This window comes from Ursus americanus, chromosome 8, assembly GCF_024610735.1.
Source record: "Ursus americanus isolate L20-20 chromosome 8, mUrsAme1.1.p, whole genome shotgun sequence".
In the NCBI taxonomy this organism is placed as follows: domain Eukaryota; kingdom Metazoa; phylum Chordata; class Mammalia; order Carnivora; family Ursidae; genus Ursus; species Ursus americanus.
The window spans coordinates 45,774,447-45,800,151 of NC_142134.1; the positions used below are offsets into that span (position 1 = coordinate 45,774,447).

Consider the following 25,705-nt stretch of genomic DNA (forward strand, 5'->3'; position numbering starts at 1 on the left):
AAGGAAGAATATTTAGGGGTGCCTGGGTGGCTCAGTCGGTTAAGCAACTGACTCTTGGTTTCAGCTCAGGTCATGATCTTAGGGTTGTGAGATCGTGCCCTGAATCAGGCTCTGCAGAGTCTGCTTGGGATTCTTTCCCTCTTCCTCCCTCCTCCCCGTAAGCCCCTCCCACCGCTTGCATGCAGGCTCTCTCTTTCTCTCTCAAATTAAAAAAAAATATTATAATTAAAAAAAGGAAGGAGGAGTATTTAAAGTAGTTTTATAAGAAATAAGTATTTCATCAGGTTTGATAGATAGAGGTAGTTTGCCAGTAGGGTGGATAAATTTTAGATGGAGGAAAGGGTACAGATAAAAGAACAGACTTTAAGGACAGCATATTTTCTAAGAAGACAATGAGACAAAGTCAGGAAACTGAGGGGGTGGGTGTGGCACAGCCCCATTGGGTTGCCAAAGCCCTACTACCGCCAAGTGAACATGAGTCAACAGGTGGTAAATTCACGTGGGTGGAAAATGTAAAAGATCAGTAGAGGAACAGGTAAAAAGAGAAGAAAATAGGTATCTATTTCTGATAAAGTCTTTTTAAAAAAAATTTTCTTTTCGAGTAATCTGTACACCCAATGTGGGGTTCGAACCCACAACCCCGAGAGAGATTGAGAGTTGCGTGCTCTACCGACTGAGCCAGCCAGCCCCCTTTTTCTGATATAGCCTTAAAGTGAGTGCACAGAAGAGGTGGTATGCACTCTTTCCCTATTTTTCTTTCAGAAGTCGGAGAAAAATTAAGTCTAGATGTTTGGAATAGTCTGACATATGGCAAAGATACACTATGACAGGTTTTATATCTTCAGTGCCGCAGAAATTAACTAAATGAGTTGCACTGAAATGATCACCCTCGTTGCTGCAATTTTCATGGGCAACTTTGAAAAGAGCCAGGAGAGTCCCCTCAAGGCCTTTCCAGGATAAGTGAGACCACTGGGGTCTACTCAGATCACATCTCTACTATGAAAACCATACAATAAATTCCTTACAGATCAAACACTTAGCAGTCTCATGGCTGGGGAATCCTCACCTTGGTAAAACGTTAAGAGTTGACGAAATGTGGAAGGCAGAGAAGGCAGCTGAATTTTTACAGAAGCCCTTTTAAGTACAGCAAAACCTGTGACCTCTAATTCTTTCATGGAAGTATCATTCCCCTTTCCTATCTTCCACAAGGCCCTCTATATTTTCCTGCACCAAAAAGGGTTTGTCAGTGGGTGTGATAAACAGTTTCCAAAACTTCCCTCTGGGAATCAAGCAACACCCAGCTGAGCTCTAAAATGGAAATATCAGAAAATGTCATTCTAAGGACTTGGAAAGGGGAAGAAGACACAGGTGTGGTGGGATGTGGGGGAAGAATGCAGAAAGATAAAAAGGCCTTAGAGGGTACTTGAACTTGCCTGTGATTCAGACATCCATCTCGTCTGTGAGATAACCCTGCTAAGCTTTGCTGGCTCTGAGAGTGAGTCACGATCCTTAAACCCCGGCAGCCTTCTTCAGGCTCAGACATGATTGGCCCTGATCAGAAATATCATGCTTTTTTAGAAATGATATACTATCTCTCAACACTGAATCATCCCACAAATTAGGAAGTTGTGATATTGTTTGCTTATATTTCTAATGACGTGTGGCAATTATACTAAACTGCAATTACGTAGTCTCTTCCCAGGTAGAAAAGACAACAGTGTTCGGCTCTGTCATAATTACGAGGATGTTCTTTCATTATTCATGACGGATATGCAAAATTCAAGTCACGCATTCACACTTACAATGGGGCTACTGAAAGCAGCCTGTCTGGAGTGAGGCACTTCACTGGCTCCTTCTCCACTTCCCAGAGCTAAACAGCTCCCAGCAAGATGATTCGAGGATTTACTTCCCAAGGGCCCATTATGAACCGGCCTGCAGCTGGGGGCCTTCGGTTTCGCCATATTGCTGAGGGAGTCACTGGGAGTGTCTGTGGAATCTTCATCTTCAGAGAGAGCTTCCTGGTAGGACTCTAACCTCTTGGCTGAGAGAAAAAAACCACACTGGGTCATTACCTGAGAAGAACCATTTGCAGGTTGACTATGTCAGGCATTTACTTCAACAGCTATTTCACGTCCTCTCCTTCCTTTTCAAATCTGCCTTCCAAACTCCCCTCCCCAGATTCCTCTAATAAACTTACCTCGCTGAGAAAAGTAGAAGCAATTAGAAAGCAACTCCTTTCTTCTCATCAAATCTACCAAACTCTCCACATATGTATCCAAACTCTGTCTTTACTCCTCCTCCTACTCCTCCTCCTACTACTGCTACTACCACTACTGATAAAGTTTCAAATGCCAAGCTCTCTCCATTTGTGATCTGCTTCCCACCCCTCTGGCCTTCTCAAGGACCTCACCCTTTCAATTCTCCCCTTTATGCTGACACCAATCTCTCCTCAACCAATCTCATGGCTTTCTGTCCCTGTCTGCCCACGGACACTACTCCTGGCAAGGTCACCCACAAGCTCCACATTACCAAATCCAATTATTGCATCTGTCCATATTTATCTGCACTCCTAGCAACATCCAACAGAGGTGACCATTCTCTTCTTGAAATGGCTCAAAAGGTTTCTCTGACACTGTGCATAACTGTTTTTCCTCCTACTTCAATGGCTATTCCTTCTTAGTTTCTCCTGCTGTCTTCTCTTCAGCCCTCAAATACCGGGTTGCTGCAGGAGTAACCTTCCCTTCTCCACTTACATACTCTTCCTTGGCGATGTCTCCTGTCCTATATTTGAAATATCATTTCATATGCACCTGACTTGCAAACCTATAACTTCAACTCCAACTTCTCATTGGAATATCTAACTCTCCACTTGATACTTCCAGCTGGATGTCTAGTGCACTCTTCAAGCAGACATCTGCATTGAGACTTTCTCAGGTCTCTTATCATGTCCCTTGTCAGCAAAAACTTGCCAGATATAACCACACTATCGTAAATCCTACTTTAGCACTTATCACCATTTACACACTATAGATCTTACTTGCTTTTATTTTTTGAATAATCCAGTAAAATATAAACTCCAAAAAGGCAGAGTTTTGTCTATTTTGTTAATATGATATTCCCAGAGCCCAAAGCCGTGACTAATACTCAATAAATATTTGTTGACTAAATAAATAATAGATACCTTAATTTTGATATGGCCAACATAGAACTCTTCCTCACTTCTCCCTCAAACTTACTCCTCCTTTGGCCTTCCCCATCTTTGTACATGGCACCCAACTATTTATTTAGTTACTTATGCCAAAAACCTAGGAGTCTCCTCAATTCTTCTGGTCTTCCCCAGCCCCCATATTCAAAGCATCACCAATAGCTGTCCATTAATTATCCAAAATACATCTCAAATATCTCAAACTCTCTTCATCTTCATTACCTTAGTCCAAGCCACCATCATCTCTCAACTGGACCAGTGCAAAGAGCCTCATAACTGGTCCCCTTGCCCTTCTGCACTCCATTCCTCAACCAGTAGCTACAGCGATCTTCCTAAAACATAAAGCAGAGCAGATTACTCCCGCACAAAACTTTCCTTATGTTGGCTTACACAACTCAAAATGATCTGACCTCTGGTGACTTCTCTAACATTCTTGCCCCTTCTTCTTCCATACTTCCACCAAAGTCCAGCCTCACTGGCCTTCTTTTCTTACTTTGAAAACTGCCAAGCTCATTTCAGCCTGAGGGCCTCTATACTAAGTGTTGCCTCTAAGTACTAGGTTTTTGCACCTGAACTTCAGGATTATGTTATTCAGATCTAAGCTCTAAACTTTAGAGAGGCCTTACTCCCCCAGGACTAGGTGCCTTCCACTCACTCTATATCATATCACCCCATTTTAATTCTCTGAAAAGCACTTTTCATTATTTTTTTTCTTGATTTAAGAATTTACTTGCAACTATTTTCTCTTTGAGAGCAGGGTCCTTATCTGTCTTATTTATCATTATACCCAATGTCTGGAATACAGAGTAGACAACTTGTTGAATTGCTAGCTGTCTGTATTTAGGTCAACTCTAGCTACTAAATATAGAGTATGGCTTTTGGCAAGTTAATTTATAAAATAAAGAATATCTGCATATCCTGTTTAATAGTTCTTATCTGTACTTTTTAAAGACAAGAAGAGGCTAAGAGGCAAATGTGGTGATTCTGAGTTCTAAAACCATCTCTTCCAAAGACTCAGTGTCTTCTAGGTAATCACTCTTTCTGAGCCTCTGTTTTCTTATTGGTAGAATGAACAATTTGGATTTAACCTTTAACCAGATCCTTTCTGGTTCTGCAAGTTTCTTTATACTCTCCCCCTAAATAATACAGAACGCTTAGCTATACGGCCTCTCAGCTTCAAAAACCCACCCACTTATGGAGTCCCAAACATATTCAAGTTCTCCATTCCCACCTGTGCCCTTGCTTCGAGTATCCATTCTCTTCTCTATTTACATAATCCCTCAACATCTTTAAAGGCCAGCTCCTCAATGGTGACCTCTGGAACTATACTGGCCCTCACTCACTGGGCCTTTGAAGCTTCTATGTACTGAATGTACTGAACGTTACTGTGCACCAGGCACTTGTCCTTTTTAATAACCAGCACCACCTCCCTGAGGCAGATACTATTAATACTTCCATTTTAGTAATAAAGAAATCAAGCTAATTTTCCCCATCGCACAAAAGTCATATTCATCAGTCTTACAACCACTTCTATAAACTCCACAGCCAGTGCTTGGAGCCCTCATGCTATATTGTTTCTAAATATAGCCACATACATTAATGCGTATTACTCTTTATCATTTTACATCAATATCGCCTGCTCAATTTCAGTGAGTCCATGCTTTTAGTTTAAATATTTATTAAACGAATAACGAATGAATGTATGAATAGACACATGAATGAAATATCACAAGCATCAAGAGAAAGTTGTGGGGTAGGGACTTAACATTTATTGAGGACCTCCTTTTCATCACACACCTGTCTAGGTCCCTTTATAAACATCTACATCTTCCTTTTTCATCTTAAACATAATGCTGTCAGGTAGGAACTATCACTGTTCCACTTTGTAGCTAAGAGAGGCTAAGATCCAGACAGATCTTTGACCATTGACATGTACTCTGACCATGTTAAATAGCCAGTTGGGGGTAGAGTTGGGATATGAATTTAGGTCTTCCTGATTCCAAAGCCAGTACAGAGATTCTCAACAAGGGGTGAAATTGTCCCCCAGCAAACATTTGACAATGTCTGTACACACTTCAGTTGTCACAACTGGGGGAGGAGTGCTACTGCCATTCAGTGGACAGAGCCCAAGGAGGTGTCTAAAATCTAAGAATGCAGAGGACAGCCCCCATGACAAAGAAAATCCAGCCCAAAATGTCAATAGTGCTGTGGTTGATAAGTCCTTGAATAGCTAAAGAAATTTACTGGTGATGTGATACCATTTTTAAAATAATTACAGTATTACAAAACCTACAGAAACATAAAGGCTATACTTCAGGAATTTCTCCCAGCCATCAGTAGGGAAATCAGTCATCATGCAACTGCGTAACTACCAGACAGCTCAGCCCTTAGGACAGGATAAACCTGTTCAATAAACAGCATTTAAAGAGTGGAATCAAGAATACATGGAGTTATCTTTAATCGTTTTGTAAAAAACTGTGAGTAAAGTTACAATTTGATTCAGAAAACAAAGCTAATGCAGTAATACTTTTAGACAGTGAAAATTTCTTAAAAATTGGGTATGAGACGGAAAAGCTTATTACCATACTGATAAACAAAATCTACCCAAATGATCATGAAGACCTTTCATATGTCTCTTAAAGCTGGTTCTGATTAGTTCCATGAATGCCTCAGAGTGGGGCAGGAATCCTTGACTTCCAACTCAAAGGAGGAAACACAAAGTATGTAGCCTTTCCTTTGTCTCAAGGTAGGTACTGGGTTAGACACTAGGTTAACTACTTTATTTCTCCTCCTTATTTAATCCCTAATCTTCTCTTCTGACTCCCACTTTCAAATATCTAATAACCTGTTCATGGCCTATTACTTACATTTATTTGATATCTGGAGGTAAGCAAGAGTGTATAGAACAAAGAGCTTATCGCACTTTTCAATGGCTCCCCAAAGAGCCAAAACCAAAGATGAACAGCACAACATATTCATGGATTTCTTCCAACTACATCACCCCCATATCCTCCAAACATTGTGCTATGAACTAATCCCTCAAACGCAGCATCCCAACTTTCACCTACTTGTAAACAGCATGCCCAACTAAGCTTCGTTCAACTGTATCATCCACATATCCTGATACACAAATCTTTTCTTCTAAATTAACTCCCTGTGCATTTCCAGCGTTCCAAAAATTTCTTGCCCATTATCCTTCTAGGCCCCAAACCTTGATCAACGCTAAATTTACCTCCAAAACTGACTGCCTGAAAATCAAAACAATATGCAACAAGAACACCAGACTTTAATCTTATGACAGTAAGGTATTTTTACATTTCCATGTCTGTCTTCCACATTGGACCATGAACTCCCCAAAAGATAAATCTTTTTTTTTTTTTTTAAAGATTTTATTTATTTATTTGACAGAGATAGAGACAGCCAGCGAGAGAGGGAACACAAGCAGGGGGAGTGGGAGAGGAAGAAGCAGGCTCATAGCGGAGGAGCCTGATGTGGGGCTCGATCCCATAACACCGGGATCACGCCCTGAGCCGAAGGCAGACGCTTAACCGCTGTGCACCCAGGCGCCCCCCAAAAGATAAATCTATTTCTTATTTTGAGAGCTATAATTACAACAATGGAAGTTCTTACTTACAGACAACGTATTCTATGCCATGCTCCAAGTGGCTTTTTATGAATTATTTTCATGAATAATAGTAGATTCTATTATTGATCCTTTTTATTGCGGCCCAGAGAAATTAGATAACTTTCCCGGAGTCACACAGCTTGTAGGCAGTAAAGATGGGAATCAGACCCAGGAGGCCTGATTCCAAAACCCTTGCTCTTGGAAACTACTACATGCTACCACCGTATATATCACATTCACAAATTATGCATCATAAAGGTACTCTCTAGACAAACTCAAACTGAGAAACAGTCTATAAAATTCCTAAACAGTGCCCTTCAGAACTAGGGTCATCCAAAAACAGAAAGCCTGAGAAGCTGTCAAATCTAAAGGAGTCTAACTGTTGACTGTCCCATGGTCTCCTAGATGGGATTCTCAGACAGAAAAAGGTAAAAACTGAAGAAATCTGAATAAAAGATGGATTTCAGTTAATAATGACATATCAATATTAGTTCATTACTTATGACAAAGGTATTATATGACTAATGTAAGATGTTAACGAGAGAGGAAACTGGACAGGGGGGCACAATGGAACCCTCGATAGCATCTTAGTAACTTTTCTCTAAATCTAATATTATTCTACACTAAAAAGATTATTATTTTAAAAAGACATTCTCTTTCAGTAATCTTTTAAATAAATGTCTTTTAAAATATTAGTATGTACACAAATCACCTCGGAATATTGTGAAATAAAGATTTTAACTGAAGCTTTAAAAAAGGGGGCGGAGATTCTGCATTTTTAATACACCCAGGTGTTGCTGATGCTGCTGAGCCCATGGACCAAATTTCTAAGTTGCAAGGTTTTATTTTTTTTAAGTTTATTTATTTTAGTAATCTCTACACCCAATGTGGGGCTCAAACTCACGACCCTGAGATCAAGAGCCACACACTCTTCCAACTGAGCCAGCGAGGTGCCCCTATGTTGCAAGGTTTTAAAACATCAAATGGTGTTGTCAAATGTATTTAGTTCAAATGCATATGTGCACGGGGCTACTTCCTAGCAGCAACGTTCCTTATGGAAAGATCTCCTAGGCCAAGCTTTTGCCCCCAAATCCTGAAGGGTTAACTAGTTTTCACTTCAGTGAACATAATATGTCTCGGGATTAAATTCTGGAGAGAAGTAGCCCCCACCATTCCCTCCTTCATCGATCAGAGTGTGTATGTGCATGTCCTTGTTTATAACCATTACAGAAAAGAGACCAGGAGCTCTGGATGTATCTATGGCAGAGATCTGCTCACAGGCAAAGCTGGCACCTTCTAGAAGTAGTGCAACACCCATGGTCCACAAACAGTTTAGTCAGGGTAGCACAGGATTTTCAGTCACTTGGTACCTTCTCTGCATAAGGGGCTACAGAGAAGAGGCACTCGTGGGCACCAGTGTGCAGACTCAGGGACTGGGGTGGGAATGGGCTGGTATTAGTCCTCTTAAATGCGACAAATACAAAAACCAATGCAGTGCGTCCCATCATACATTTTGTGAAACATTACTGGTATAAGATACTTCTTGAAAATAGGGATCTATAGTCAAATATTTTGGAAGACTCTAATCTCACAAATGGGTGTGAAAGTTCAGCTACAGTGAGGTTCACTGTAGCTCGGCTTACCACAGTAAATGACAGCTGACAACCTAAATTAAGGATGGATTATTCACATAAATTTTCACAATTATTGTAGCGCAATATAGCATAGCCTCTAGAAGAATAAGGAGAGAACAGAAAGGTGGTCATGATAAGTCTTAAGAAAAATGGTTATAAAAGCAAAAGCACACTGCGATGCCATTGAAAAAATATATATATATATAAATGTGTGCAAGAAAAAGACTCGGGGGTGCCTGGGTGGCACAGTCGGTAAGTGTCTGCCTTCGGCTCAGGGCGTGATCCCAGCATTCTGGGATCGAGCCCCACATCCGGCTCCTTCACTGGGAGCCTGCTTCTTCCTCTCCCATTCCCCCCCGCTTGTGTTCCCTCTCTCGCTGGCTGTCTCTGTCAAATAAATAAATAAAATCTTTAAAAAAAAAAGAAAAAGAAAAAGACACAAAAGAAATGCACAAAAATGTTAACAGTGGTCTACTCTGGTGGGGGTTATTGATGGCTTTTAAATTTTTCTCTTTTAGCTTATCTAGAATTTTCTATAATATTGCTTTTATAACAAAAATAAAATAAAGAAGATGAAACAATGCAGAGTATCATCATAACCAATATGACTAGCTATTTTTTATATTTATATAGTGATTATGCAATAAATATTCAATATTTTATCCCTCACATTCACATGTAACAACAAAACCTGGCTTAAAAAATGTATGCGCCTAGGAGCTGTACCTGGGTGGCTCAGTCAGTTAAGCATCTGACTTCGGCTCAGGTCATAATCTCAGAGTCTTGGGATGGAGCCTCATGTGGGGCTCTGTGCTGGGCATGGAGGCTGCTTAAGATTGTCTCTCTTCGTAAGGAGGGCACGTATTGCATGGTGCACTGGGTGTCATATGCAACTAATGAATCATCGAGCCTTACATCGGAAACCGGGGATGTACTGTACGGTGACTAACATAATATAATAAAAAACCATTAAAAAAAAAAAAGATTGTCTCTCTTCCTCTCCCTCTGCCCCTCCCCCCACTCAGGCATACATGCTCTCTCTCTCTAATAAATAAAAAAAAATCTTAAAAGAAAAAAAATACGTGTGTGTGCGCCCGCGCACATGTGCGCACACACGAGTATCTACCTCAGAGAAAATAGAGTGTATCTTTTAAAATTTGGGCCAGGTGGGATGTGTAAATTTAACACTACTAACAAATTATAATATTCATAATCTTATTAATATTTATAATAACAAGATTTAATAAACCTATAAAAATTCAGACAAGAAGAAACACCCTAAGAGACCATGCTAGACAGAATTCTAAGATGGCCCCAAGTTTCCGGGCTCCCTGATTTACACACCTTCTGGGTACAATGGGGTTCACTTCTGTGATTAAATTATGTTATATGAAAACATGGAGAGATTTTGCAGATGTAATCAAGCAGCTAACCAGCTGAATCAGAGTTCATCTAAAAGAAGACTATCCTATGTAGATCTGACCTCATCAGGGAAAAAGAAGGGTCACAGTACTTTCCTGAGGTCAGAGACATTCAAACCTAGAGATTCTGCTGCTGGCCGTGAAGAAGCAAACCGCCACGCTATGGAGAGGCCATTTGGTGAGAAATAGTGGGCCACCTCTAAGAGCTCAGAACATCCAGGATGACAGCCAGCAAGACAACAGGGACTCCAGTCCTACAACCTTAAGACTCTGAATTCTGCCAAAAACAAGGGAACTATGAAGAGGACTCTGAACCTCATATAAGATCAGAGTCCCAGATGACACCTAAATTTCAGCTTGGTAACAGACCCTGAGGGAGGATGCCGCCATCCCACACCCAGGCTCCAGCCCCACAAAAGCCATGAGATAGTATATGTGTGTTGTTTAAAGCTACTAAATTTGTCATAATTTGTTATGTAACCATAGAAAACTAATACAGTGATAAATGATGAACCAGGAAAATACTTGTCACATATAGAAGGAAAATATCACAGGGTCAAATTATTTAACATTTAGTTCAATACAAGTGCACAAAAGAACATGGACAAGTGGCCAGACAACCTAGACTGAACAAGCTGAACACCAGCCCTCCTTAATAGATAAAATCTTCCTACAGCTGATGAAGAAAAGCTCATTTGTAAAACAGGAAAAGGAAATGATCACTTTACCAAGGAAATTCAAAAGGCCAATAAACATATAAAAAGTTAAGCATCTCATTGCTAATCAGAGACAAATTAAGACACTGAAGTGCTGAGTCTACAAAAATCACACAGATTAAAAAGAATAACTTCACCCCATTATGGCTGATGTGAAAAGTGGGTATTGTTTTTCTGGGTGGTGGGAATGTAAATTAGCACAATATTTTAGAGGTAAATTTTGTAGGATCTATAAAAATTTTATATGTGCCTACCTCTGGAGCCAATAATATCACTTCTAGAAATGTAGGTTATAAAAATAAGACATGCACAAACATGTACGTACAAAAATGATGAATTTTATTCTACATATCATAATCTTTAATATTATATATCTCCTTGCCTTAAACTCTAAAAGCTACATGAGATCAAGGGACTTGTGCCACACATTAGGGACTCACAAAATTTATGTTGAATTACTCATTCAGTGATAACTGAGTAAGTTCACTGCATGTATTGTTATAATAGCAAAGGAAGCTTGACCACATACAATGCGTACTATGCACTTAATGTTAAGTTATGGACTGACTCGGAAAAAAAAGTCCATGAGATATTGTTGAATAAAAGAGGAAAACTGCAAAAAAATATTATAACCTGTTCTAATTTATAAAAGGGAAATGTCCAAATATGTATGTTCGCCTATAAAAGAATATGGAGAGTTATATATTCATCAAATTGTTAATGGTGATTAACCTCTAGAGAGTAAGGTTTTTAATTCGTTATAGATACTTTTCCAGAATTACTTTCATAGGAGTGCACATTATTTTGGTAAATAACAAAATGAAGTTCGAGTCTTTAAAGAAAACTTGCAATTTGTATATTTACTTCCTTAGCCTCAGAAGTTTAGCTCATGGGGCGCCTGGGTAGCGCAGTCGTTAAAGCGTCTGCCTTCGGCTCAGGGCGTGATCCTGGCGTACCGGGATCGAGTCCCACATCGGGCTCCTCCGCTATGAGCCTGCTTCTTCCTCTCCCACTCCCCCTGCTGTGTTCCCTCTCTCACTGGCTGTCTCTCTGTTAAATAAATAAATAAAATCTTTAAAAAAAAAAAAAAAAAAAAAGAAGTTTAGCTCATCATATTTATTCCTAAACTGGGTGTTCTTGACCAAGAATCAATGGAGACTTATGGGCTAAACAATGTGATGGGTTAGGGGGAGGCTGGAGTCCCTCCCTTTGGAATTATTTTCAGAATATTTCTGAGGGAGATGGTCCACAGTTTCATTAGATTCTCGCAAGTATCTATAATATCATATTCTTGCCAGACCTCATCTCTCCAATCTTCTACTACTAGTGGTAATTTACTTTCCTTTAAAAGAAACTACGGCAGTAGACTCCTTGACTCTGACCTACTAGCTTTTGAAAGAACAACAGTGAAGCTTAATGCCCATCTGGATGACTTAAGTACCTAATGCTTAAATACAGCACCTCTACGCTAGAATTATGAAACCTTTAAGCGGGTGCCAAAAAAGACCAAACTTAAGGTTGGTTTTCACAGAAACCCAACACTCACCATTTTCTTCGTGGCAGTAATCAAAGCCTGCCACGCTACATCTTCGGAAAACCATCTTATTCTCAGTGAGAGTTCCTGTCTTATCAGAAAAGAGGTACTGAATCTGTCCAAGATCCTCAGTGATGTTCAGGGCTCGGCACTGAACAGTGGAATCCATTTTCTCATTGTAGAAATCCACATCACTTTGAATAAAATATATCTGTCCGAGCTTCACAATTTCAATGGAAACATAGAGAGAAATGGGAATCAAGACCTAAGAGGAATCGAGTAATTTCAAACATGTTAGAGAGGGAAAAGAAAGTTTGAGAAACCAAATACAGTTGGATAAGTAAGAAAAAGCTTAAAATTCTATGATGAGCTCAACAGAAATTACCTGTAACAAAATGATCATGGTCCAAAACATATAGAATCCTGCCAACACGGGTGATATGACATGTCCATCAGGCTCGGGGATATTAAAAAAAATTATGTTTTCGTATCTACTCAACCAGATTCCATGACCTTTCAAAAAACACACAAGACATGAAAAGGATGCTACAGATGTATTATGTAAATATAGAACTTCATTCCTAAAGAGGAAGAAGAGTATTTATTTTGGTTGAACACCAATTCTTTATTTTTGAAAACAAATTGAAATGCGAAAGACTCCACATTCTCTGGTCTTTGTCTCTCTTTAAATCTCTTCCCAGGTCCCTTTCCTACTGTGGCCACATGTAACTGCATATATTCAGCATTAATGCCTTTCAGATCACAGAATGTAAAAGATAAAGATGTGAGGGGGAAAAATAATTGGCAAATAAAAATCTCCTTTGCAGAAGTCAAATATTCATAAATATTTTGAAAATAAAATACTTTTAAAGATCTTGCTGAAAAGATCAGTATAAAAAAATCAGATTTTACCTACCCAATGCACCAGTTAAACACATCACAACCAGAAGTAGGACACACCAGAGGACATCTGTATTTGCTCTTCTTTCTAATTTGCTGCGCTTATACCTGGGACCACTGTTGTTCAGCATTGCTTTGGTTTCATGGCCTACACAGGTAACATGTCAGAAAATGTGCAAATTAAAGCCAGACTGCAAATATCATATTTTTATATCTCTGTGACAGATATCAAGAATAGTGGCATAATATATTTTGCTAATTTAGTTTGCTTTTGTGATCCATTTAGAAAAACAGAGGATGTGGAGAAAGGGGATCCCTCCTACATTGTTGGTGGGAATGCAAGTTGGTACAGCCACTCTGGAAAACAGTGTGGAGGTCCCTTAAAAAGTTAAAAATTGAGCTACCCTATGATCCAGCCATTGCACTACTGGGTATTTACCCCAAAGATACAGACGTAGTGAAGAGAAGGGCCATATGCACCCCAATGTTCATAGCAGCATTGTCCACAATAGCTAAATCGTGGAAGGAGCCGAGATGCCCTTCAACAGATGACTGGATTAAGAAGATGTGGTCCATATATACAATGGAATATTACTCAGCCATCAGAAAGAACGATTTCTCAACATTTGCTGCAACATGGATGGCACTGGAGGAGATAATGCTAAGTGAAATAAGTCAAGCAGAGAAAGACAATTATCATATGGTTTCTCTCATTTATGGAACATAAGAACTAGGAAGATCGGTAGGAGAAGAAAGGGAAGAAGAAAGGTGGGGTAATCAGAAGGGGGAATGAAGCATGAGAGACTATGGACTCTGAGAAACAAACTGAGGGCTTCAGAGGGGAGGGGTGTGGGGGATGGGATAGGCTGGTGATGGGTAGTAAGGAGGGCACGTATTGCATGGTGCACTGGTTGTTTTAAGCAACTAATGAATCATCGAACTTTACATCAAAATCTAGGGATGTACTGTATGGTGACTAACATAATATAATAAAAAAATATTAAAAAAAAAAAGAAAAAGAAAAACAGATCAAGGATTAAGTTTATCAAGACAAAATTTCCTTTCCGCCTTTATAAACTGCAATTTGAATAAATGGAAAATGTTAACTTGAAGAGAAACACAGAGGAGACAACAGTGAAAATGAGAAGTGCAACCAACCTGCATAAACCACAATGCCCACGACAGCCTCTGTGTTTCTAATGGTGCATCCTCTAAGTAACAAATTTTCTTTACTGAGACCCACGCGTTCTTTGTTGGAATGTTCTCTGTAAGAAAGACAGCATAAAGATTCATTTTTAAATAGCAAAAGTGGGGGTGGGGATAAATAGCAAAATTGGGAATGTAAAAATAAAAATCATGGATTTTGAGTTTTCTTGACTGGGAGTACGAAGCCGAGGAGCTCACAAGGAAGGTTTCAAATGCCTGGGCCATTTGCTTTTGATATTTTTGCTTTGGCTCAGAAATTATATGCAATAAGTTTCTACTACCATTGCTTCCTATTATTCAGTGTTAACTTCTAGTACCACAAACACTAAAGAATATTCCAAATAAGGAACTGGTTACTCTAGTACAAACTGTATTTCAGGGTAACTTAGTGACAGACACGGGAAAAGTTCTTGATAGAATTAGGAAATTACCATTTTCAACCCGGATGGAATCAAGGATTGTTCTAGGCAATGGTAACCTGTGGCTGCTAAAATCATTAGGTGACAGGCTGAGGAGGACTTTCATAATGAAAGGAGAAGGCTGAGAACACCAGTCTTAACAGAACTACCAATGGGACAAGGGATATCACAGGCCTCCAGATGGTATGGAATAGAAGCACACGTCTCCACAGGATCCTAATCAAGCCTCTATAACAGCAAATCAACCTAGGGTCTGCGGCATCAAGAGATCTGTGAAGCCTTTGAAATTGTCTGTAATATTTCCTGTGTGTACGTATGTGTGTATATCTACGTCTATCTTTGTAGAAAGAGAAACTACTTCTTTCATCAGATTCGAAGGTGCCCCTGGACAGTTTACAGGAAGTCAGAGGGCCGGAAAACAATGTTCACCACCACCACAAGGATGCAGTCTGCCAAATCTAAACGCAGTAAACTGCAGGCAAAATGACCTGGCTTATTCAACAAATGGATGGCGTGGGGGCACAGGGGAAGCAGGGAGGACTCAAGTCAGGAAGAAGGCAATCAGCTCAGTCTAGAATGGGGTAAATTCTACCAGCTAAATGACCTAATTTCTTGGGAGGAAAAATTTAAAGACATGTCAACCAAATGAAATGGGCAGACCTTGTTCTGTTTAGGATAGATGGACAACAAAAAATTTTTTTTGAAGTAACTGGGAAAATCTGAACAAAAGTTAGGTATTAAATGATATCAAGAAATTGTTCTTAATTTAGTTAGGCGTGATAATGATGTTACGACTCTGGTCCTTTACTGCTATGTATTCATAGTGAAGTATTTATAGTGAAATGCTAATGGGGAAGAAATAGGAAGATGATTAAAACAAAGCTGGCAAAATCATAAAATAGTTAAAACTGGGTCAGAGCCCATGGGTGTTCATTATATTTTTCTTTCTGCTTTTGCATGTTTGAAATGGTCTGCAATAAACAACTTAAAAATTATCAAAGTTATTACTTGATTAAGTTACTACAGTGGCAAAAATACAGAGAAAAATAACTGGAAATTTTTAAAAAATAAACAAAAAGTAACGTATTTCACCTATTTTGAAAATGCCCTCTCAATTTCAGCATTAAAATTAGACTGTTTTCTAAGCAATATACTTCAGTCAGTAAGTTGTTTCTTCTTTCTTACATATAAGATGATATGTAGGTAGTTGTCCCTGTATCTGGCATCCTTGCTATCTGGAATTACAAGGGTAAGGAAATAACTCTTCAAAGAAGGTTTCATACCACAAAGGACAAAGAAAATCGATTTGTCACTTCACTCCTATAACTTGTAAACATCTTATTCTAAGAGATGTATGTTTACATTCCTTCATATTTTATGTACAAAGAGACAACCAAAGAGTCATAGTCAGGGTCAGCAGTGTCCTTGGGTATAATTTAATTCTACTTCCTAGTTTTACAGATGAAGAATTTAAGTCCCAACATTCACATTTCCATGTAGCATTCACAGGCAAGCACCACACAATCCTCATCAATATAGCATTCCCTACCCCTAGAACCTTCACAGAAACAGATTTAACATACACAAGCATTTCCAAAGTTCCTCAGTAAGATTTCAGACTTTTTTACCCCTTTGGGATCCTTCTTTTAAACCATTACATCACTCTAGGTTACCATCATTAGATCAAAGCCCAACTCCTATCCTAACTGCATCTGCCCGAACATTAAACAGGTCCTGCACTTGCCGGGTATATTAGCACTTATGATTCGGGACCTTTGGACTCTGTATGAAGTACTGGCTGACTGTCCACATAGAGCTCTCATCCACTGAAGAAGCTAGGTAACATCTGCCACATGCCCAGCACTCCCACTCAGATGCTGGGAATAGAAAAACACACACAGTCTTGGCTCCTGTGGTCTAAGGGGCGGTGACTGATAGAGAAATATGTAAGTTTAATGCAATTATTATAGATATTATGATAGAAATCTGATATTCTGCATGTACTGTGGGCACAAATAGGGAGAATGTCAGTTCTACCTGAATAAGACCAGAGAAGTCACCATGTAGAAAGTGAGCATGAGCATCTCAATTTTTATTGATTTTCTTTTTTTTAGATTTTATTTATTTGTCAGAGAGAGAGAAAGAGAGAGAGCACAAGCAGGGGGAGCAGAAGGCAGAGGGAGAAGCAGGTTCCCCGCTGAGCAAGTAGCCCGATGTGAGACTTGATCCCAGGACCCTGGGATCATGACCTGAGCTGAAGGCAGACAATTAACGGACTAAGCCACCCAGGCATCCCTCAATTTTTGTTGACTTTAGAAAACAGACCACAGTAGCAGGAAAGGGATAAGGAGCTAGTTTAGTGGATAAAAATAATTCTACATAAAGTCACTGTATCTACCTGCGCTGACTCATTCAATGCTTCCCTGCAAGTTGCTGAAGCCAGCTCTCAATAGAGGATTAACGGGGCAGACCCAGGGAAGTCCAAGCACTGAGGATGCCAGAATCTGAGGGACGGAGAGGAAGCAGACAGTATCTTCTGGTTGTGGATTCCAAGTGGAAGGGAATTCCAGATGTCAGACTAGGCTAATCTGAAATTAAGGCACCACACTTGAAGCAGACAGACATCAGAGGAACTCCACCATGAATAGAAAAACTAAAGAGCAGGCAAACATGGCATCAGGGAATCCAGAGGCAAGGATAATTAGGAGAGTCAGAAGGTTAGTGGGGCTCTAGGACTAGGTAAGGACTCTGGGGCAAGCCTGAGTACCCACAACAGCAAATGATGTTCCAATGTGTCCGTTAAGAAAAAAATCATGTCCAATGTGGATGAAGCGACAAGGTAGACAGACCAGGACCAGGACTCCAGTTTGGTTTTGGAACTTTGGTTAAGGCAATTACTAATCTGCTTTCCAACACTATAAATTAGCTTTTATTTTCAAGAAATTATATAAATCAAATCATACAGTATATATATTTTTTTCCACCTGGCTTCTTTCACTCAGCATGATATTCTGAGATGCATCCATGTTGTTGCATGTATCACCAGTAAATTCCTTTTTGCTGAGTAGTATTACACAGTATGGATATCCAATCTGTTTATCCATTCACCTGCTGATGGACATTTGGGTTGTTTCCCACACAAACTCTCACAAATAAGGCTGCTATGAATATTTGTGTGCAGGTTTTTGTATGAAGAAGTGTTTTATTTTCTCTTAGGTAACTACCTAGGAGTGGAATGGCCAGATCATACAGTGGGCATATGTTTAACTTTTAAAGAAATTTCCAAATTGTTCTTTAAAATACTTTATATATCCCCACAAGAGGTACATGGGTGTTCCGGTTCCTCTAAATTCTCACCAGCACTTCTATACTTGGGCATTTTTAACTGTACCAGTTGTAGCTCTGTGGTTTTAACGTGTATCTTTTCACATAGGTATTTGTCATCTACCTACCTTTTTTGGTGAAGTGTCTGTTCAGACTTTTTTTTTTACCATTTAAAAAACTGTATTGTTTGTTTTCTTTTTCTTTTTTTTAATTATATTTTTTTATTATATTATGTTAGTCACCATACAGTACATCCCTAGATTTTGATGTAAAGTTCCATGATTCATTACTTGCGTATAACACCCAGTGCACCATGCAATATGTGCCCTCCTTACTACCCATCACCGGCCTATCCCATTCCCCACCCCCCTCCCCTCTGAAGCCCTCAGTTTGTTTCTCAGAGTCCATAGTCTCTCATGCTTCATTCCCCCTTCTGTTTACCTCCCCCTTTCTTCTTCCCTTTCTTCTCCTACCGATCTTCCTACTTCTTATGTTCCATAAATGAGTGAAACCATATAATTGTCTTCCTCTGCTTGACTTATTTCACTTAGCATTATCTCCTCCAGTGCCATCCATGTTGCAGCAAATGTTGAGAAATCGTTCTTTCTGATGGCTGAGTAATATTCCATTGTATATATGGACCACATCTCCTTAATCCAGTCATCTGTTGAAGGGCATCTCGGCTCCTTCCACGATTTAGTTATTGTGGAAAATGCTGCTATGAACACTGGGTTGCATATGGCCCTTCTCTTCACTACGCCTGTATCTTTGGAGTAAATACCCAGTAGTGCAATGGCTGGATCATAGGGTAGCTCAATTTTTAACTTTTTAAGGGACCTCCACACTGTTTTCCAGAGTGGCTGTAGCAACTTGCATTCCCACCACCAATGGACGAGGGATCCCATTTCTCCACATCCTCTCCAACATTTGTTGTTTCCTGCCTTGTCAATTTTTGCCATTCTAACTGCCGTAAGGTGGTATCTCAATGTGGTTTTGATTTGAAGTTCCCTGATGGCTAATGATTTTGAGCATTTTTTCATGTGTCTGTTAGCTATTTGTATGTCTTCATTGGAAAAGTGTCTGTTCATATCTTCTGCCCATTTTTTGATTTGATTATTTGTTTCACGTGTATCGAGTTTGAGAAGTTCTTTGTAGATCTTGGATACCAGTCTTTTATCTGTAGTGTCATTCGCAAATATCTTCTCCCATTCCGTGGGCTGCCTCTTAGTTTTTTTGACTGTTTCCTTGGCTGTGCAGAAGGTTTTTATCTTGATGAAGTCCCACAAGTTCATTTTTTCTTTCGTTTCTCCTACCTTTGGAGATGTGTCATGAAAAAAGTTGCTGTGGCCCATGTCAAAGAGGTTCCTGCCTATGTTCTCCTCTAGGATTTTGATGGATTCCTGTCTCACATCGAGGTCTTTCATCCATTTAGAGTTTATCTTTGTGTATGGTGTGAGAGAGTGGTCAAGTTTCATTCTTTTGCAAGTAGCTGTCCAATTTTCCCAGCACCATTTATTGAAGAGACTGTCTTTTTTCCACCGGATGTTTTTTCCTGCTTTGTCAAAGATTAGTTGCCCAAAGAGCTGAGGGTCCATTTCTGGGTTGTCTATTCTGTTCCATTGGTCTATGTGTCTGTTTTTGTGCCATTACCATGCTGTCTTTGTGATCACAGCTTTGTAGTACAGCTTGAAATCCGGCAATGTGATGCCCCCAGCTTTGTTTTTCCTTTTCAACAATTCCTTGGCGATTCAGGGCCTTTTCTGGTTCCACACAGATTTAAGGGCTGTTTGTTCCAGTTCTTTGAAAAATGTCATTGGTATTTTGATCGGGATGGCACTGAAAGTGTAGATTGCTCTGGGTAGCATAGATATTTTAACTATATTAATTCTTCCAATCCATGAGCATGGAATATTTTTCCATCTTTTTGTGTCTTCTTCAATGTCTTTCAAGAGTGATTTGTGTTTTCTTATTACTCAGTTTTGAGATGTCTTAACGTATTCTGAACACAAGTTCTACATCCAATACACTCCTTGCGAATATTTTCTTCCAGTGTGACTTATCTTTTCATTCACTTAGCAGTGTCACTGAAGAGAAAACAGTTTTAATTTTGATGAAGTTCTTTTTTGTATTTTTTGTCCTTTTATGGATTGTGCTTTGGGTCTTGGATCCAAGAAATCTTGGCCTAACCTAAGGTATCAAAGATTTCCCTTATGTTTCCTCTATGTTTAAGGAGCTTCTAATCTTAGGTTTACATTTAACCATAGGCTCCATTTTTAGTTAAGTTTTTTACACAGTGAGCATATGGCTTGAAGTTTATTTTTTAGAATATGGACATCCAATTGTTATAGCATCATTTGTTGAAAAGAGTAATCTTCCTTTACTAAATTGCTTGTGTACCTTTTTCAAAGGCACATTTACAGATAACAAAAACCAGTTGTCCATAAATGTGTGGATCAATTTCTGGACTCTATAATCTTTCAATATCTTCTGATTTACTGGTCTATCTTTATGCCAAAATGACACTAACTTGATTATTGTACCTTTATAAGAAGTCTTGAAATCACGTGGTGTTAGCCCTCCCACTCTGTTCTTTTTCAGTTTTTTTAAGATAGGTCCTTTGCATCCCCATATAAATTTTTAGAATAAACTTGTCGATTTCTTTTTTTTATTATGTTCAGTTAGCCACTGTATAGTACACCATTAGTTTTTGATGTAGTGTTCAGTGATCCATTAGTTACATACAACACCCAGTGCTCATCACCACATGTGCCCTCCTTAATACCCATCACCCTGTTTAACCCCTCCCCCAATCCCCCTCCTCCAAAAGCCTCAGAGTTTGTTTCCCGGGGTCCATAGTCTTTCATGATTCATCTCCCTCTCTGATTTCTCCCCCTTCAGATTTCCCTCCCTTCTCCTATGGTACTCCGTGCTATTGCTTATGTTGCACATATGAGTGAAACCATATGATAATTGTCTTTCTCTGTTTGACTCACTTCACTTAGCATAATCCCCTCCAGTTCCATCCATGTTGATGCAAATGGTGGGTATTCATCCTTTCTGATGGCTGAATAATATTCCTTTGTATATATGGACCACATCTTCTTTATCCATTCATCTGTTGAAGGGCATCTCGGCTCCTTCCACAGTTTGGCTATTGTGGACATTGCTGCTATAAACATTGGGGTGCATGTGCCCCTTCTTTTCACTACATCTGTATCTTTGGGGTAAATACCTAGTAGTGCAATTGCTGGATCATAGGGTAGCTCTATTTTTAACATCTTGAGGAACCTCCATACTGTTTTCCAGAATGGCTTTACCAGCTTGCATTCCCACCAACAGTGTAAGAGGGTTCCCCTTTCTCCACATCCTCACCAACATTTGTTTCCTGTTTTGTTAATTTTTGCCATTCTGATTGGTGTAAGGTGGTATCTCAATGTGGTTTTGATTTGTATTTCCCTGATGGCTAATGATGTCGAGCATTTTTTCATGCGTCTGTTTGCCGTTTGCATGTCTTCTTTGGAGAAGTGTCTGTTCATATCTTCTGCCCGTTTTTTGACTGGGTTATTTGTTTTTTGAGTGTTGAGTTTGAGAAGTTCTTTATAAATCTTGGAAATCAGCCCTTTATCTCTAATGTCATTTGCAAATATCTTCTCCCATTCCGTAGGTTGCCTCTTAGTTTTGTTGACTGTTTCCTTTGCTGTGCAGAAGCTTTTTATCTTGACAAAGTCCCAAAAGTTCATTTTTGCTTTTGTTTCCCTTGCCTTTGGGGACGTGTCTTGAAAGAAGTTACTGTGACCAATGTCGAAGAAGTTACTGCCTACGTTCTCCTCTAGCATTTTAATGGATTCCTGTCTCACGTTGAGGTCTTTCATCCATTTTGAGTTTATCTTTGTGTATGGTGTAAGGGAACGGTGCAGGTTCATTCTTCTCTATGTAGCTGTCCAATTTTGCCAGCACCACTTATTGAAGAGACTGTCTTTTTTCCACTGGATATTTTTTCCTGATTATCCTGCCCAGAGCACTTTACACTTTCAATGCCATCCCTATTAAGATACCACTGGCATTTTTCAAAGAGCTGGAACAAACGATCTTAAAACTTGTATGGAACCAGAAAAGACCCTGAATCACCAAGGGAATGATGAAAAAGAAAAACAAAGCTGGGGGCATCATGTTGCCTGACTTCAAGCTATATTACAAAGCTGTGATCCCCAAGACAGCATGGTATTGGCATAAAAACAGATACATAGACCAATGGAACAGAATAGAGATTCCGGAAATGGACCCTCAACTGTATGGTCAACTAATCCTTGTCAATTTCCTTTAAAAAAAAAGACCAAAAAACCCCCAAAACCATGTTGGGATTTTGACTGGGATTACACTGAATCCACAGATCAATTTGGAGAAAAACTGACATCCTAACAATATTGAGTCTTTCAACCCGTGAACAACATACATCTCTCCCACTATTTAGGTCTTTAATATCGCCCAGCAGTGTTCCACGGTTTTGAATGTGCAGGTGTTTCATATCTTTTGTCAGAATTATCCTCAGGTATTTCATTTTTTGACGCTATTATAAATAATGTTAAGAAAAATGCAATATCTGGTTGCTTATTGCTAGCATACAGAAATACAACTGATTTTTGTATATTGATGTTTCCTACAGCGCTGTTAAACTCATTTACTAAATTCTTATAAATTTTATCAGATTTTTCCACAAAGAACATCAAACCATCTAAGAATAAAAGACGGTTTTACTTCTTTCTTATCTGATGGCTTTTATTTCCTTGTCTTCCCTGACTGCACCAGCTAGAACCTGCAGCACGATCTTGAGTAAAAGTGGTACATGTCTTGTTCCTGCTTACGGTAAAAACATTTAAAAGCCCTTAGTCTTACACCATTATGAATGATTCTAACTGTAGGTTCTTCAAAGATGCCCTTTATCAGGCTGCGAGAATTCCTATTCCCAGTCTGCAAGAATAGAAGTTAGATTTTGTCAAATGCTTTGTCTACACCGATGAAATGATCACTTGGTCTTTCTTTTTCAGTTTCCTAATTATGCTTGTTAATTTGGTGAATTATATCATGTGATTTTCTAATATTAAACCAACCCTACATTTTTGGGATAGGTCCCACTGGGTCATGATGTATTAGCCTTTTTACATGTTCTTAGATTTGATTTGCTATCCAAGAATTTTTACATCTATGTCCACGCAGAATACTGATCTTTCCTCAAATGTTTTTGTATGCTTTGGTATCAGGATAACCCTGGAGTTGGAAATTTTGCCTCCCATTTTCTCTTAAGATCACCAGAATGAAGTAGGTCTAATTGTCTCCTCTTAAGAATCCAGAAACTGAAGGGGTGCCTGGGTAGCTCAGTCATTAAGTGTCTGCCTTCGGCTCAGGGTGTGATCCCAGAGTCCTGGGATCGAGCCCCGCATCGGGCTCCCTGCTCTGCTGGGAGCCTGCTTCTTCCTCTCCCACTACCTCTGCTTGTGTTCCCTCTCTTGCTGGCTGTCTCTCTGTCAAAATAAATAAAATCTTAAAAAAAAAAAAAAAAAAAAAGAATCCGGAAACTGAAGATAGAAAAGAGTAAATAACTTGGTTCAGGGCGTAAAGCACATAAGTGGCCAAAGCTAGGGCTGAAATTAGGTAAGACCTCAAATTCTAGCTGCCCTTACAAAAGGGACATACATGTCACGAGAAGTCTCCAGAATAAACACTGTTGTGGCTTCCCATAGGTTTTCTTACACATGTTCCAAATCCTTGGCTAACTTTTGCCAACCAGAAATATCCACCTGCTACTCTAATTCTACAGGAGGACACTTCCTGTCACCTAGGTTCCCAAACTAGGTGTCTTGGGCTTACTATGGAGCTCTTGGAAAACATTCTTACACCACTGACAGAGACTTTAGAATTACTTTAAGAACAACGTTTTGTTGTTGTTTTTAAATCATACATAAGTAAATATTTAACTAAATGATTAAAATAAGGCTAAATTAATAGATGGTTAAACACATGGCCTTTGGTAATTTAACTTGGATATACAGACACAAAAATTTTATTGAGTTTAAATACAATTGCAATACACAGTTCCACTCCCACCAATGAAGGTAAGTCATGTATTACTCACAGATAGCCTCGGAATCTGTTGAGGTCATTGTTTGGACTTTCACATTCTATCTTACTGGAGAATTTCTCTGGGTCAACTTCGGAGTCCTAACAATTATAAAAAAATAAATAACTATATGTATTTTAAATCACAACACAAGAAGAATTTAATGTCAAAAAGATGACATTTTTACGTATATCACTTCATTTGCATTAAGCATATATGTGAACATTCTAAGCACATATACATTTAATCCCGGCAAATTTATTTAAAAATTTAAAAATAAGCTGGACATCGGCATCTTACAAAATTCTCTACTGGATTACATGATAATTTTAGAATGCTTGATGAAACCAATGAGCAAATAAGCAAAGTGTTTTTATAGAACATAGGCACGGATTCACTAAGAATAAGCCATGTGAACTTTATCTCATTTCCTTGTTTTTATATGAATGTTTGCCTAATGAAAGAAATACTATTGATGTATCTCGTAATATTAACATATCACAGCAAACGTATGGAAAACCTGAGTTAGATAATCATATGATTTGATTTGCTAATTAATTTTTTGAGTTCTTCTGATGTACCAGAATCTCTATTATGTACTTTAAATATATTAATTTCTTCTGTCATACCCTATGAGGTAGGTGTTATAATTAGGTCTAATTAGCAGATAAAGACAGAGACACACAAAGATCAATAATTTGCTATAGGTTTCCACACAAGGCATTGTTTAGAAACAAAACTAGGTCATGGGATTCCAGAGCACTGACCCTTAACCGAACCCAAAGTGTGAAGATTAATCAACTGGTGTCACGCTCAAAGCAGGTACTTAGTGGTATACAACAGAATCTCAAGTTGTGTAAGATTCTGACCAGTGTCTTAGTTATATAAATGCTCACAAAAGTGACAGTGACAAGCTGAGAAGCATATCAATCACAGCATCTAGACTAAATCCAGAGACAGAAAGATGGCCCACTGTTACATCAGCTGATGAAATTTACTAAAGATCAGGGCATTTATGTGGCTAAAACACTTTTTAGTTTATAAGATGAAGGAAACCTGACTTAATGGTTCAGTTTTAAGAAGACCATTAAATTTTAAAACACTTCATCTCAAGTGCTTCCAGAGAAAGGGAAAGGAAACTGATATGTAAGCATTATCCAAGACATTTTTATGTATATTACTTCATTTGCCTCTCATAGCAAAGCTATGAGGCAGGCATCATCATTTCTATTTTAAGATAAACTGATACATAAAATAAGTGACTTGCCCAAGGTCACACAGTAATTAAACAGCAGAGCAGGAATTCATTCAAACTCACGTTAATATAACTTTAAAAGTTCTTGTTTCCCTCACCACAGCAGGGTCTAGAAAGGTCTAGAAGCTCTGTGGCACGAGAAGGTACACGAATCTCAAAAGGTCCAGGTATAGATGCAATTATAGATTTTAGGAACAGAAGGTGATTATTTCCATTGCAAAATACCTCTCCAAATTGCAAAATAATTCCACTTCCTTTAATTCAGTTCCAAAAAATATAGGATTGCCAGACTAAAATGTGTGACCTTCAAAGTCATTATATCCTATTATCTATAAAACACTTCCACAGATA

General features: G+C 38.9%; 1 protein-coding gene across 7 annotated transcripts in view; it reads right to left on the reverse strand.

Moving 5' to 3' along the window:
* ATP10D (ATPase phospholipid transporting 10D (putative)) overlaps positions 1-25,705 on the reverse strand; it is a 115,431-nt gene that overhangs the window by 40,231 nt on the left and 49,495 nt on the right. For all 7 annotated transcript variants that reach the window (XM_087864154.1, XM_087864155.1, XM_087864153.1 and 4 more), the window contains 6 exons: positions 24,115-24,200; positions 14,194-14,300; positions 13,052-13,183; positions 12,521-12,648; positions 12,148-12,400; positions 1,803-2,041 (listed from right to left, as the gene is read on the reverse strand). In XM_087864154.1, the coding sequence (XP_087720280.1) occupies positions 1,803-2,041; positions 12,148-12,400; positions 12,521-12,648; positions 13,052-13,183; positions 14,194-14,300; positions 24,115-24,200 (945 nt within the window). The remainder of the gene's footprint in view (positions 1-1,802; positions 2,042-12,147; positions 12,401-12,520; positions 12,649-13,051; positions 13,184-14,193; positions 14,301-24,114; positions 24,201-25,705) is intronic.